Below are 15,239 nucleotides of genomic sequence, written 5' to 3'. Positions count from 1 at the left end.
CTCAGGCAGACAGTCACGGTGATGAGCATTCGTTTCTCAGACTGTGTCCGTCTCGTTCTGTGCAGCCACACCAGCACGTGCGATGGGGCCGCCCAGCTTTGGCAGAGGGAGGTACAACTCCAGCAAGCTGGGACCTCTGGGAAGTCCAGGCTTCGGAGCAGCCTCAGGGAACCCTTTGCCAAAGCTGTGGTTTTGGGCAGTGGGAAACCCTTGTTTGAGGGCAAAGAAGAAGTGAGCAAGAGTGTCTCACCGGGTGGCTGAGCACCGGGACCCGGCCGTTGAGGGCAACAGCCAAAACCTCACATATTTGTCCCGACAGATGAAAAATGCTGGGAACTCGGAGTGGCTGGAGTTATGTGACGTGTCTCACTGCTATTTGGGCGTGAAGGTTTGGGTTCCTCTGCCTCCCAGAGGCTGAAGTTTCCCGTGGGCCTCATACTTGTTCTCGGTGTGTAATGCTGCAAAGGGGAAGAGACGAGGGCTGCTCTTCCCTCGTGCTGGTGCGGTTGAAGAGTATCAGGATTTATATAAAAATGCAGGGGGAGGAAAGAAATCAGTAGTCTGTTTCCCTGTGTAGCCTTATTCACGTAGATCTTAAGCAAGAGGAAGCTGACTTTAATCCCTGGAAATCACAGAAACAGCAAACTGTCCCACCTCCTCGTCATTCCAGGAGAATTTGAGCTTCCGCTTCCACATACCTCAGTACACCAGTAAGGAGTATTTTTCCATATCTGTGTGTGTTTCCCTGTAGCTGCAGTAATGCGAAATATTCATTTCCCCCTCCATTTTGGCAAAGTAACTCTTACAATCTTAATACAGATCTGATTTATCAGGACAATATGGCAAAAGTTGTTGCTGTGTGTATTTTCTGCAGACCTAGGTGATCCTTTTAATAGGTACAGCCTGAGCAACACCCTGCAGAGATGAAACACATTATCTTTTATTTATGCAGCTTAGCACTCTATTGACTTACTGCTATAGCAATATACTGAATACCATCTATCATGATTTATTACCGGTCCTGGTTCCCTTCCTATTTTCCGTCTCGCTTTTCTACTGTTTTGCTTGATTTACCCCAGTGAATCATCAGACAGTTTCCATGATAAAAAAAAATCAATTACTTTGATGTACAATGGGCAGCACATACCTAGTTCCACATTTTGCATGATAAGTAGGCATTTTGGATGGCCGATCTTGGCAATAACAAATGTATAAGCTGAAAATAGCTTACTACGGACCGTGGAGACTAAACCCCTTTGTGTCCTGCTCGGGGAAGAGAGGTCTGTGCCGCGGGACCCTCGGTTGCTGCCCCTTCTCTCTGAGCAGGGCACCCAGTGGGCAGCACCCCCCCACCTTGCTCACAGGCACCAAATACTGTGCTTTTACATAATCTGTTGGACTGAACTGTATTTCCACCCTGCTTGAAGCATTTCCCTTTAGTTGCAGCATTCACACACCCCCTGCCCAGTTTCAGAGCTCTCCGGGTTCACTAGAGCTGTGGCCGGGGTAGGGCGATTCCCAGTGCAGATGACAGTGCAAGGAGGGGTGGTGGTGTCAGTTTTATTGAGCTCTCCTGATTACAGGGCTGGCCCATAAAGATTAATAAGTCTTATGGCAGAGTAGAAATAATGATGCCACAGGGAATCGCTGCTATCCCCGGGGAGGAGCTGAGGGTAACACCGGCAAGCTCCAGTCCCACCGATGTCAGCACCCTGCTTGAGAGGGATGCTCCAGCTTCAAGGTGTACGGGGTGAAAACCACCGTGAAAAAGACTTGCAAGTTGATGGAAATGGGATTCACGGGTGCATTTGCCTGCTCACTTCAAGCCAGAGTCAGGAAGAAGCCTGATCACGAGCTACGGCCTGTTCTGAATGGGGCTCAAACCTGCATGTTTGCAGACAGAATTCAAACAAATCAGAAAGAAATTGTGTCATCCTCTGCACGGGGCAAACACTTCATAAAATGGCGAAAGGTTTTTCTTATGGGATGAGAAAACAGTTTATCACTCAGCTTTAAATGCATGCAGTATTTGTAGTTTGGATTAGCGCTGAGCATTCATGCTCAATTAACCTCTTAGGGATTACATTTAGTTTCATTTGAACGCTGCCTGGGCGCTGCATTTAGCCAGGATAACTCAGGCACGGAGGGCACAGAACAAAGTCCTGGATTTTAGGCAGGTGTGATCCTCAAATGAAGGCATTCTGGGGTTTCTAATTCCCTCTCTTTTCTTGTTCCAGTTGCATACCTAACAGGCTTCAGTCGCTCGCTATGGGGAAGAAGGACCTGCTCTCAGCGCTGTCCTGAAGGTCGGCACATAAAAATATCCCCCCGGAGTGTTGGCCGGACTCTGAGCTGCCAGGAGCGAGATGTACCTCTGGAAACCAAGGGTAGGAGTAACTTCAGTAGGGTCCCGAGGTCTGTTCCTCAAAAGCATACTGCGTCTTTCTCCTGGGGAACCGAGCGGAGCAGAGCAGAGCAGCCTTTGACTTGTTCTGGCATTGTGGGTTTGCTTTTTCTTTTTTTAAAAAAACCACCACCACGGAGTCTTGCTTTTATGAAGATAAAAGGTAATTCTCTTGTACTTGTGTTCACAGAGAAAATGTGACCTAAATGTAACCTACAAAGTAATAGCTCAAGGGTCCTGAGTGCCGAATGGATTCCAGCGGGTGTTAATGCCACTGCGGATGGGAGTTTATAAACTTGACACTTAATGTCATTGTTCCCTAAAGAGTGCAAGTTTGTTATACAGGCCTTCATTCCTCCTCCAAGGGATGGCTCTTGTTGAACTTTCACTAATGCATGGTGGGGAGAGGGTATGTTTGCTTTAATTTTCAGAAAAGGGAAAGCAACTTTCCAAAACGTGGGAAATGAATCCTAATTTAAGCCCTCTGGGAAAGTTGCTGTTATTACCAGGAGAACTCTACACAGCCTCTAAGGAAGGCCAGGCAGGATCCTGAAACAAAACCTGTCAGATCGTGATGACAGCCGACGGAGGAGCAACCTATACTCCCGAGATGCGGAGATGAAAAAGATCTATGATTTATTCTGAAAACACAAAGGACCAGATTCACTCCTGATGTGAGTCTAATGAGGTCAAAGGATCTATAGCAGCGAGGAACGTACCCTGCCAACTACTGAATGCAGCTTCTGAGCTACAAGTTTAACTATAGGTATAATTATTTGCAGGGTGCATAATAAATGAAGACTGCCAGGCTTTACAGGACTAATAGTGCTACCAGCTGTGTTTTGGCTTGTGGGCTCACAGGGGAAGGTAATTCTGTCTCTTTACTTGGCCCATTTGCTCCATACACGTGAGCCACTGTCTGCTTGTGTTCAAAGGAACTCCACTTCTCAGACAAGTCTTTACATTTCCTGCGATGGTTACTTGTAGGTAGATTTGTGCATGTTTTTATTTAACTCCCTCTCTGAAAGCTTAGTGCTTGTGTTCATAACCACACAACCCCGAAGCCCCTTGCTTCATGATCCAAAACCAGACTTCCCTTTGTCTGTGAGCAGCAGTATCCCTCAGAGGAGACGTCTGAAACCATAGTTACCAACTCCTATCTGAATAACAACTCTTGAAAAATTCCCAAATCCAAGGGTATGTTCATCCCCACACCAACTGCAACAGGAAGCTGAGAGTCTCCTAAAATGCTTGAAATTAAATTCTAGGATCTTCCATAGGCCATCCAGCTTCACAGCCATCGTCAGTCTCAGAAATGGAGAATGGCTCCTTGCAAATGCTCAGCTGTGCTTTACAGGGCCGAGAATCTTAAATCCTGTAAATTCTGCTGCTGTCTTCACCTTGACTTAGTACTTCATGGGCCTTTCCAAGGCCATGTGCCTCCTTGCTTGTCTGCAGGGCGATAACACCAGCTCCGTGTTGTGTTTTGTTCAATTTCTCCCTTCTTAGAAAGTGTCCCAGCTGCGGGAGGAATGCTTTCTGATCTTACTCTCAAGCACTCTATGGATAACTTGGAGAAGAGCCAGGACTTTATCTCTTCCTGGAAACGTAACTGCAGGAAGAATGAATCACCAGGTTGAACCTGTATAACCAACTGAAAACAAAAGCTCAGACTTCTGTGTCTCACTGTTGCAAATAATGGGGGGAAAAATAGGCATCCTGTTTTGAAATCCACTACCAGCTGACAGGACAAAAATATTGCACGCGTGATTGTCTTTTGAAGCTGACAAGTAACATAAGACTATGGCCATTTAAGGGAAAAAGCCTGGAACAAAACAGTAGTTAGGGAAATAGAAATCTCCAACGTTTCCGCGGAAGAAAGTAACCAGCAAGGCTGTTCAGAACACACGGGGTAGATATTCAGTAGCCCTAAATTTTTGCACTTTTAAATCATCTTCTGTACTACCCTTGGCTAGCGAGGAATACATGCAAACTAGGGCCGCAGCCTGTGTTTCATAGCATCGGGACAGACTGCAGTGCTAATGTCATTGATTAAATCTGTCCTTTTGCCTCTGCAGTAATCTAAGATGTCATTACAGGCAACGCAGAGGCTTCTTGGCTCGCATGTGAGCATCTGGATGACTGCAGGGATACCAACAGCACAAACATATCAGAGTTATCGTGTCTTTACCTTAGCTTCTCTTTTTCTCTACCTTCATTTTGTCTTAAGGAAAAACGAAACTAGCTTTGCAGTTATCAAAGGCTAAGGTAGTGCTAATGGAGACTTAATACCTGAGAAGAGTATCTGAGATGTGCTGCTGCTGCCAAGAAAGACCAAGGCCTGCAAAGCTGTACTTTGTGTGCTCCTGGGTGGAGGGCTGGCAGAACTACTATTTTGACGTACCAAGTGTCAGAAATAGCTGCTACTGCAGGTCGTGGATACAAATTTCTGATGAGGAAAAGCAAAATGCTTTCCAGTATTTTAACACAAACATTAACATGGATGTGTGACTTCATTCAGAAAAGTCAAATTGCATGCATAAGCCCTGCAGTAAGTTTGTTTAGGGCAAACTTCTAAAGGTTTAATTCCAACCCTGGGCCACCAAAGCCTGGACAGAGTCTCTAAGGAGTACTTCCTATTAGCTTTAAGGTACCTGAAACTGCTGAGAGTTGACTCGACTCTTCCTTCTTCTCTATTGTATTCTAAGGAGTAGAGGAGAGAAACAATGCCATTAGAAATAACACTGAAACCCCCACATTTTTCATAAACTTGGATTTTGCTTGGTTTTAAAAGGGCAATGTTTGCACTGAGGCAGAGCTCGTGCATCTACATGAACGCTATGGCTGTTGTCTGCCTGTCCATATAATTGTTTTTAAATTTTTTCAAATTAGTTGTTGTTAACTAGTTTTAAATTAATAGGGTGCATTGCTTGCACTGTAATTTCCTCTCCAATTATATAACGCTGCACCTATAGAGCACATCAGAAATTTGGCCACCTAACATTAATCCCCTAGATCCATCCTCAGACTCCATAAAAGGGTGGGTTCTGAGGCATTTCTCCCCGCCCCAGTATCCCACGCACCAGAGACATGTGTTACCCTGGCCTACAACCATCGACCAGCTGCAGCGTGTGCGGCAGAAGCTGGTGGCGGAGGGAAATCACAGCATTGCACAGCGATTTCCCTGTCACAGCCCCACGCTCCCCGCAGCACTGCTGGAGCAGACCTTTCCGGTATCCACCCCTGTGCGCACCGATGCACACTCACGTGTCAGTCGCGCTCCGGTGGCTTTAGGGACTCTCCTGTCACAAGACCCGACACGTGGCATCTCATGGCCTGGAAGTCCATCGACTGGAGACGCGGGTAAGGTCTGTGAACATCTGAAAGTGCAGCCGTAAGTGGAGGAGGTTTCCAGCAAATGAAGTGCTGCCGGAACGGCAGTGGCTGCTTACGAGGAAGAGCTTACTCGTTTTGCTTCTTGTTCCTTAATTAAAGCTTCAGAATAATGTCAGCTTTCAGACCTGCATGGCCTTTGAAAGATCAGTCACATAATTCCACTAAAAGCTAAGTGATCTTTCTGTAACAAGACATTTTAATAAACGTGGTGATTATGCATGACAGTTTATCAAGATGCGAGGTTGAAGGCGTGAATGTAACGTTACTGATGGGAACTATTCCCTCTTCAGGGGCTCCAGAAACTTCCTGCATTTCAACTCAAGCACTTATGAAATTATACATCTTCAGATTTTTTATCATTACTTCCATTGTTTAATGTAACCCTGCATGTAAAGGAAATGACACGACAGATCAGACCATACATTTACTTCAATATTTAACTTTTTTTTGTGAGGATCTTGCTGAAGCAGCAAGTTATAACGTCTACTGATAACCTGTCAGTTTCTGCAGCAACTTAAGTTTTTATTTTTAACTCACTTTAATTTCATTTTAATTTCAATTCAATTTTTAATTCAAAGATGATCCAGATCGGTAGAAGCTGAGGCTGTCTTGATTCTGCAACTGCAGGCTGTCATCAGCCAAATTAATCTCTGGTTTATTCCCTTTGTATTTAACAGCAAGGGATTCACCGCCCCATCTATCTTACTGATGTGGAGAATCTGGAAGCTACTGGTGAAGATGAAAATGTAAAAATTGTTAAATCCTTTCACTGCTAGTCACGGAATCACGGAATCACGGAATCTTCAGAGTTGGAAGGGACCTCTAGAGATCATCTAGTCCAACTCCCCTGCTAGAGCAGGGTTGCCTAAAGCACATCCCTCAGGGCTGCATCCAGGCGGGTCTTGAAAATCTCCAGAGAAGGGGACTCCACAACCTCCCTGGGCAGCCTGTTCCAGTGCTCTGTCACCCTCACTGTAAAGAAGTTTTTCCGTGTATTTGAACGGAACTTCCTATGTTCTAGCTTGTGCCCATTGCCCCTTGTCCTGTCGCTGGGAACCATTGAAAAGAGCCTGGCTCCGTCCTCCTTAAACCCACCCTTTAGGTACTTGTAAACATTAATCAGGTCCCCCCTCAACCTTCTCTTCTCCAGGCTAAAGAGTCCCAGCTCTTTCAGCCTTTCCTCATAAGGGAGGTGCTCCAGTCCCATAATCATCTTGGTTGCCCTACGCTGGACTCGCTCCAGCAGTTCCCTGTCCCTCTTGAACTGGGGAGCCCAAAACTGGACACAGTATTCCAGTTGTGGCCTCACCAGTGCAGAGTAGAGGGGAAGAATGACCTCCCTCGACCTACTGGCCACAGTCTTCCCTATGCAGCCCAGGATGCCATTGGCCTTCTTGGCGACAAGGGCACACTGCTGGCTCATGGATAATTTGCTGTCTACCAGGACCCCCAGGTCCTTCTCCTCAGAGCTGCTTCCCAGCATGTCCGCCCCTAACCTATACTGGTGTTTGGCATTCTTCCTTCCCAGGTGCAGGACCCTACACTTGCTTTTGTTGAACCTCATTAGGTTCTTCTCTGCCCAGCTCTCCAGCCTGTCCAGGTCACGCTGGATGGCAGCACGGCCCTCTGGAGTGTCGGCCACCCCTCCCAGCTTGGTATCATCAGCGAACTTGCTGAGGATACACTCTGTCCCCTCATCTAGGTCATTAATGAATATATTGAACAAAATTGGTCCAAGTATTGACCCCTGAGGGACACCACTCGTTACAGGCCTCCAACTGGACTCTGTGCCGCTGATCACAACCCTCTGGGTTCTGTCACTCAGCCAGCTCTCGATCCACCTCACTGTCACCTCGTCTAGCCCATACTTCCTCAGCTTCCTAATGAGGATGTTATGGGAGACAGTGTCAAAAGCCTTGCTAAGGTCAAGGTAGATGACATCTACGGCTCTCCCCTCATCCAGCCAACCCGTTATAACATCATAGAAAGCTATCAGATTGGTCAGGCATGATTTGCCCTTGGTAAATCCATGCTGACCACTTCCAATAACTTCCTGTTCCTCTATGTGTTTGGAGACGACATCCAGAATGAGTCGCTCCATTACCTTCCCAGGGACAGAGGTGAGACTAACCGGCCTGTAGTTCCCTGGGTCCTCCTTCTTGCCTTTTTTGAAGATTGGAGTGACGTTAGCCTTCCTCCAGTCCTCAGGCACCTCTCCTGTTCCCCACGACCTACCATTTGAATGACCACTTACAGTGATACTTAGGGAGAAAGACCGCTTTCTTTTCCAGGTTCTCCTCCAAGCTTTGTGTTAGCTCGTGCTTGTTTGGTTCATGAAAGCTCTTAGCAAAATAGATATTTGTCCAAACTTTACTTCAAAGACAGTTTTTGTATTTCAGCAGAACAACAACCAGAAGTAGTGCTATTTATTTAGAGAGGAAAGGATTAAATGTGTACGACCAGAAGTTTCTACACAAATGCAGAACAGAACCATTTGGAATAAGGCGTTGCTGCCAGAGGGTTATCAACAACACAGGCTTCTAGATAGAGTTTGAAAAAAAAAAATAAATCAGATTGTTTCTATTTATACCTGCCTTTGCCTTGGTAACCAGAAACTGCATGAGGGATGCAGTATTTTCCCCACATCATGGATGGCTCCAAAATCCATGCGCAGCCGTGCAGTACACGCAGTGTCTGCAGAACTATCAAAAGAACTGTCACACTCATTTCTAAGAGAGGATTTTAAATATTAAGCATGAAAGAGAAGATCTCAGGAAGGGATGTATATTAGTATAGCTTCAAAATAATTTGCTCTCATTTTTGTCTCATTTACTTGATTCTTTGATCTTCTGAGTATTACAAGGACCATTGCTCTTAAACACTTTATAATTACCCCAAGTAACTTACCCGCATCTGAGGTAGCAGGATTTACCTATAATTGGACGCGTTATACCTTTGCTCTATCAAGTAGCTGAATAAGGTAAGAATGGACTTGAATTGGTGTTGATATTTTAACTCATTCTTGCTTACTTTAAATCAGCTACTCCCTACTTTGTGAGTTTATCTGCAGTTCGGTGCCCTTGTAGCCTTCTGCAGTGTTTAAAAGCTGACGTGGGGTAGGTTCTTCCAACTTTATTGTTGTGCTAAGCTCCTGCCCTGCTGGGAGAAAAAGCATTTCAGTTCTGGGCAATTGTTTTAGTTATGATTCTTTGTTGTCGCATTTTCCTTACCCTTTTACTGTCAGGATGGGTGGAACAAATCAAGCCTCTTTCTCTGACGCTACAATACTTGGGTACTGTACCTTCTTAGAAAATGGATCTGGAGAGGGGAAAAGCAGGTAAATATAGGCTTAGAATGAATATGGGGAATCAGGGCCCTTACTGAGCTTCTAGCGGACTTGCTTCCCTTTTAATAGCTTCACTATCCAGTTATCATCTGGAAAGTAATTTCTGATCTCCTGTATAAGGCTCACAGAAGTCAGTGACAAAGCAACATTAGCAGGGAAGGAGAAAGAGTTCTGGGAAGCAGAGCAGGACCTGCTGGGCTCCAAAGACATTCAGGGATATCTGACTTATAAAAACACATTCTTGGGATAAAAGCACTTACTGCATTATCATCCCTGAGAAAAAATGTATAAATTTTCACACCAGCCTTCTTTCACTCTGGTTGCTATTTTGCCAGACACTAGGCCTTATGAAATACTGCAGGGGAAGAAAACCGTTCCAGGGGGATGAAAGGAGGCAGTGGGAAGCACTGGAGCCCTTGTTGCGCTCCTCCACATCTCGGCTGGGGATCCCAGGGCTGGCATGTGGTGCCAGAGGTGGAGGCGAAAGCTTTGTGCCATTTGGGAGTTTCCCCTTCATTTACCTGATGGTGTAGTTTAGGCAGAGCATAAGTGATTCAAAAACTCATCCAAGCAGATTTCCCATTTCAAGTGCAATCACTCTCATTGCTTTTCCCACACTGCCTATATAAATAATTAAAAAAATAATTGAGATAATAGCACAAGCAGTTTCAAACTCTCAAAAGCAGGAGTAGTGGCAAGGGACCAGCACTTTAGGACATAAAACCACAATAAGCTGAATCATCGCACCTGCTCTGGCATGTTTATGAGGAGAAGTCTGAGTTGCCATGAGACAAGTATAAACTGGTTTGGGGCAAGTGAAATTCTGATTTCCATTCCCCTACAGTAGCAGAACCCTAAAAACAAGTTCCTGCTACCCCCGTGTAGCCTGTAATGCTCCTCCACAAAGGCGTTCATGAATCTTGAGCCACTCTGTTGAAATCAACAGCTTTCAGATGTAACCACATTTGCTTTTCGTCTGCCAGCCAGATTTGCTGCTCCCTGTGGGAAAGAGCGGGGATGTTTTCTGGAGCTGGCTACACTCCCCAGCTTTGAGGGTCAGCCTCGCCCTGTCAGTGGTAACACTGGGAGCTGCTGAGCCACACAGCCACTGGAGAGGGATGCAGGGAAGGCATGCTGCTCCCCTGCCCTGCTCCCTGATGTGTGGTCCTTCACACACAAGGCCTGGCCCCTTGCAGGGCTGAGGAGCATGGCTGGAGGTCCTGCTGCGCCTTTTGGAGGAGTACCTGGAGCAGCACCTCCAGGCAGCCGGAGCGCACACGCTGCCAGGATGCTTCCCCGGCCCTCCTGTGGCCTTTAGCAGTCTTTGGAGGCAGTTCAAGTAGCTGGAGATGGAGACACACAAAGGAGAGGAGCACTGTGTTGTTTTGCCAAACAAGAGATTAAACGGAGCCAAAGGTGAAGAGAAGCCCGTACACAAACAGCGCCGCAGAAGCGTTACTGCCACACCACCACCCGAGAGCGGCTTTGGCCTCGGTCAATGCTCTGACCCAGAAGCACAAGAAGTGTTGTGTTTCTGCAATGGTTCCCCCGTTATCAAGGGAGTGCTTCCAGGCCGGTGGTGAGCACTTCCAGAGACAACGTCCACCATGCTGGCAATGGAGGACGAGGCCGGGGGGCTGGACAAACGCCTTTCCTTTGCACTGACTTCCCAAAACCCCTGAAACAAAAGCCACGAGCCAGAGCCACAGAGCGGCCGCGGAGACAGCAGACAATGTCGCACAGGCCGTTTCACACCTCGTGCCTTTTTGCGCAGCAACGGAGGTGTGAAAATGCCAGAAGCCCCGCCAGCCCGGGCCTCCCACAGGACGCAGCGCCATGCTGCCCCTCGGACCCCCCACGGACGGGCGCAGGCACAGCCCTGACCGAGCCAGCGGCCTCCCCCAGCCATACACCGGCCTACCAAGCCCGGGACGGCCGGCATCGCCCTGCGGACAGCCATGGCGTGCCTTCTGCCTTGCCCTCCGCTTCCCCCCCCGCCGCCGCGGCTGAGGGGCAGGAGCGCTCGGGAGACCTTCCAGCCCCCGCCTCATCCCCCATTACCCGTGATTTGATCGCCCCGCCCGGGCCGGCCGGGGGAGGCCGCTCAGCGCCGCCGTCCCCGCCGCCGTCCCCCAGCCGGGCGGCAGCCCGGGGAGGCCGCACCGACCCCAGGCGGCGGCGCTAGGGGCCGGCCCTGCCTCTCCCCCGCGGTCCCGGGCCTGCGACGCGTGAGCAGCGGGCGGGCCGGGCGGCGAAGGGCCGGGCCCGGGCCCAGGGGTGAAGCCGGGCCTTCCCCTGCCCTCAGCTCGGCCTCGGGCGGCGGCGGCGGCGCGGGGCGGAGCGCGGCGGAGGCGGCGGAGAGCCGTGACGGCCCGGGGCTGCGCCAGCGGATCGGGAGGCGGTGGGCCGCCGGCGGGATGGCTTTGGTGCCCTACGAGGAGGGAGGCGGCTGGGGAGCGCGGCAGCTGCACAGCCCCTGGGCCACGTACCGCTTCGCCGGCAGCACCATCCGCCTCCGGCAGGACTGGCGGCGGCTGGGGGTGGCGGCCGTGGTCTGGGATGCGGTAGGTGTTCGCCCCAGGTGGAATGTTTCTGTACTCGATGGCTGCCCTGGCTTTCAGAGTGACCACAGAGAATTATTTAACACTGAATTATCATAGAATCACAGAATGGTTTGGGTTGGAAGGGACCTTAAAGATCATCTGTTTCCACCCCCCCTGCCCTGGGCAGGGACACCTCCCACTAGACCAGGCTGCTCAAAGCCCCATCCAGCCTGGCCTTGAACACCCCCAGGGATGGGGCAGCCACAACTTCCCTGGGCAAATTGTTAAGGGAAGGCGTTTTTCCTATGAGATTTTCTTATTTTTTTACAAAAAAGTTAAACTCTGCTTTACCTTTTTTTTTTTTTTTCCCCCTTCCCTCTCTTAAGAGATCCTGGGGGGCTGCAAGGGAAAGAGGCTACCTTAAACCCTGCATGGCCAGTGCCAAATACAGGAAATAATAATTCTGGTTCGCTCACAGAACTCTCACCCATTTCTTCACAGCACCCCGCGATGTTTGCTTAACGCCCTTCAGAGCGCAGCAGGGATCCTGCTGCTTGTAGCCGTCAGGGAGTGCTGATAGGCTTTATCTTGGCAATAACAACCATCCCAACCAGAGGGGTTTGTGGTGGGCCCAAGGCTGCAGGTCGCAGCACCACCGTGGGAATCCAAGGGCTTCCCGGTCGGTTGTGTCTCTGTCCGGACACAAATGGCACTTTTACCTCTAGTTTTAAAGAGCAAGCGTAGCAATTTTAGCAAACGCCTCACATGAGTCTGTGCACAGGGCTGTTGGTCTTTCCCAACATTGGCTTTGACAGAACTTGCTACAGAGAGAGTGCCTTATCAAACTTCTGTAAAAAACACATTAGATAACAACCATATTGAAGTGTTGTTACTTTACTTTTCCTATGTCCATCCCGACAACATGCCAGTGTTGTGCAGAAACCTTTTGAAATACCACACTAGATACTATGAAACCTTATCCTGGACTTTTGCAATATTCATTCACTAGTGTTTGACAACCCCAGCTTTTCCTTTCCAAATGCAACTCTCTTTGCCTCCTGTTACATTTGGGGATCCAAGCCCTGTAACCACATCCAAGTTGTAGCCTCTGTGGTTCTTTTTTCCCATCTGCGTGTAAAGTCTTCCATAAAACTCATAAAAAGACTATACATGCACACAGGAGGCAGAGAAAGGCTGAACAAAATCTTACTGCAGACCTGAAGTGCCCGACCCTTCCCATAACCTTCTCTCTCAGTGTAAATCAGAAATCCTGTGTTCAGTATGACTGAAACAAGCCCTGTGCTTAATTGCCATTTTCTTTTGGTTTAGGCTGTTGTCCTGTGTACTTATCTGGAGATAGGAGGCATTGATCTCAGGGATCGGTCTGTGATTGAGCTGGGAGCTGGGACTGGATTGCTGGGAATAGTGGCCACGTTATTAGGTAAGGGCTTTTTTGTTTCCTTGTTTAAAGCAATTTACAACTGTAGTAAAACTATCACTTTTACATCTACATGCCCGGTATAGAAGTTAGCACCAAAGCTACATATGTGGACTGTGATGTTTCCTGAGTCATCTTTCTTTCTTGTTAGACTTCAGAGCCTGCTGCGTTATTTATTGTAGCGATGGTGCCACTGCAGTTTACTTTATGGTGGGACCCTGTTAAGGCTGACGCCTGTTACCATGGTGCTCGACTCAGCAGCATTCAGTTCTGCAGCTATTCTCCCCCAGGGAGCAAGTGCGGTTCTTCCACTTGTCCTCCTATGCAGCACAGATAAAGCTACAGACAGAAACCACTCTGAGCTTGTGTAAGCCTTGTTAGCCTATCTTGCAGACAGGGGAATCAAGGTCTGGAGAAATGAAGTGCTTTGGCTGTGATCTGTCTGTGGCTGAAGCAGGGACTGGGTACTAGGTTAAATTTGTGCAAACTGTCCCAGGTTAACTTTGTAATTCAAAGCTCTTGTGGCTGTGGAAGGTGCCTACCGAAATAATAAAAACAAAGCAGTTTGACAAAATACAATCCTGACACGCAGAGTCACACAGGCATAACTTTTGTCTGATCTGTGAAAGAAGCTCTCTAGCTGCCTCCCTCCCACTGAACAAATACAGAATTGGAGCAGGTTAATTGTAACAGTCCCTGTAACTCGCTCTGTTGTCACCTATGGAAAGGCAGAAAGTAACTCCTATACTTTCATGCATTAAAAAAAAGCTCCAGAAAACACTTTTTGTTCCCTACCTAACTTAATTTTCATGTGGAGTACACTTTATATTCTTAAATGACTGTTGAAGGGTAGGATGTATGTAGATAGTGGACTTTTTGCTTGTTTTGTTCCTTTGTTTGTTTGTTTTTAATCAGGCAGCTCAGGGGAGCTGTTAATGTTTAACAGGAACTAAGGAGCCTGCTTGAATTAAAAGCATTGTATTCCAAATGCTATATTTATAGACATTGATTATCTGTCTGAGACATATTCTCCTGTTCTGCCTAGGTGCTCGTGTTACCATCACAGACAGGGCGGCAGCACTGGAGTTCCTGGAGTCAAACGTAGAGGCTAACTTACCTTCTGAACTACGTCCGAGAGCTGTGGTGAAGGAACTGACTTGGGGAAAAGACCTGGATAACTTCCCTCCAGGAGCATTTGACTTCATCCTAGGTGCAGACATCGTTTATCTGGAAGAAACTTTTGCAGAACTGCTTCAGACGTTGGAGCACCTGTGCTCAGAGCAAACTGTGATTCTTCTTTCCTGTCGTATCCGGTATGAACGCGATCACAAATTCTTGAAGATGCTGAGAGGCCGTTTCTCTGTATATGAGGTCCACTATGATTCCAGTAAGGATGTTCATATCTACAAAGCGCAGAAGGGCAGTCGCAAGGATGACTTTTGACTCTGTGCTTTGTTAGTAAACCACTGATGCTGTTCAATCCTCCCCTTGTTTCTACTCAATACACTTGTTCCTAAGCATATAATTGCAGTTGTGTTATTTCACTGGCTTCTTGTTCTGATGGTCTTGTCTGATCACTTGGTCTGATACAGCAAGGATTGTATTTCTGTTCCGCATAGTGAACCTCTGCTTCACTTCTCAGTAGAGTTGCATAGGGTCTTCCACTGACTTTTTATTGACGGTAAGTTTTGAAACTGATTTAAGTTGCAGAAATCTCCAGACATCAAAAATGTAATCAAAAGATCTGTTGTTTAAAATCAAGCCACGCTTAATTTCTGTGTGAAACTGAGAAATAGATTAGAGTGAGTTTTTTTCCCCTTACAGCTTCCTTAACTTGAGAAAAGTAAAAGTGGATGAAATATAAGCTAAGACTAAAGTTCTAAATGCTTTAACTCTTTAGGCCTTCTGCATCTTAAAAGTTGTGGTAAAAGAAGCCACTTAAAGGGCAAAACCAACAAAGCTGCTATAAAGTTGTCCTATTGCTGTCACTGCTGCATTGAAGAGGCATAGGGAAACAGAGAGCAAGATATGTGTGTGGGGGTGGGCTGGGAATCAGTACTGCCGAGTAAGCCAACTTAGAAATCAGTGGTGTTTTTACCTGACTTGCAAGCG

The 15,239-nt window shown here is 47.6% G+C and overlaps 1 protein-coding gene and 1 long non-coding RNA gene across 4 annotated transcripts; one reads left to right on the top strand and one right to left on the bottom strand.

The window, feature by feature from the left end:
* Nucleotides 1–1,462: 1,462 nt before the first annotated feature.
* On the bottom strand, nt 1,463–9,252 carry LOC128913137 (uncharacterized). 2 transcript variants are annotated; one of them, XR_008467856.1, is made up of 5 exons: nt 8,831–9,252; nt 8,391–8,502; nt 5,672–6,183; nt 5,059–5,107; nt 1,463–4,016 (listed from the first exon to the last, which is right to left on the bottom strand). It is a non-coding gene; the product is annotated as an uncharacterized LOC128913137 (long non-coding RNA). The 2 variants fall into 2 exon arrangements; XR_008467855.1 differs by having other exon boundaries at nt 8,391–9,252.
* A 1,996-nt stretch (nt 9,253–11,248) lies between these two features.
* Nucleotides 11,249–14,937, top strand: METTL21A (methyltransferase 21A, HSPA lysine). Of its 2 annotated transcripts, none has more exons than XM_054210210.1 (3): nt 11,249–11,710; nt 13,019–13,130; nt 14,115–14,384. In XM_054210210.1, the coding sequence occupies exons 1-3, from the start codon at nt 11,564–11,566 to the stop codon at nt 14,237–14,239; spliced, it is 384 nt and encodes a 127-aa protein (XP_054066185.1). In that variant the 5' UTR covers nt 11,249–11,563; the 3' UTR covers nt 14,240–14,384. The 2 variants fall into 2 exon arrangements, with proteins under 2 accessions (XP_054066185.1, XP_054066184.1); XM_054210209.1 differs by having other exon boundaries at nt 11,267–11,710; nt 14,173–14,937.
* The last annotated feature ends 302 nt before the right edge of the window (nt 14,938–15,239 follow it).

Source organism: Rissa tridactyla, chromosome 7 (genome assembly GCF_028500815.1).
Source record: "Rissa tridactyla isolate bRisTri1 chromosome 7, bRisTri1.patW.cur.20221130, whole genome shotgun sequence".
In the NCBI taxonomy this organism is placed as follows: domain Eukaryota; kingdom Metazoa; phylum Chordata; class Aves; order Charadriiformes; family Laridae; genus Rissa; species Rissa tridactyla.
Note: the sequence above shows the minus strand (reverse complement) of the source record. Positions and strands in the feature narration are given on the sequence as shown.

What these genes read in the sequence shown, in the direction of transcription:
- METTL21A (XM_054210209.1), top strand. Translation starts at nt 11,564, where the DNA reads ATGGCTTTGGTGCCCTACGAGGAGGGAGGCGGCTGGGGAGCGCGGCAG. An exon ending in CGGCCGTGGTCTGGGATGCG is followed by an intron (nt 11,711 to 13,018) that starts GTAGGTGTTCGC and finishes CTTTTGGTTTAG; the next exon opens with GCTGTTGTCCTGTGTACTTA. An exon ending in AATAGTGGCCACGTTATTAG is followed by an intron (nt 13,131 to 14,172) that starts GTAAGGGCTTTT and finishes TGTTCTGCCTAG; the next exon opens with GTGCTCGTGTTACCATCACA.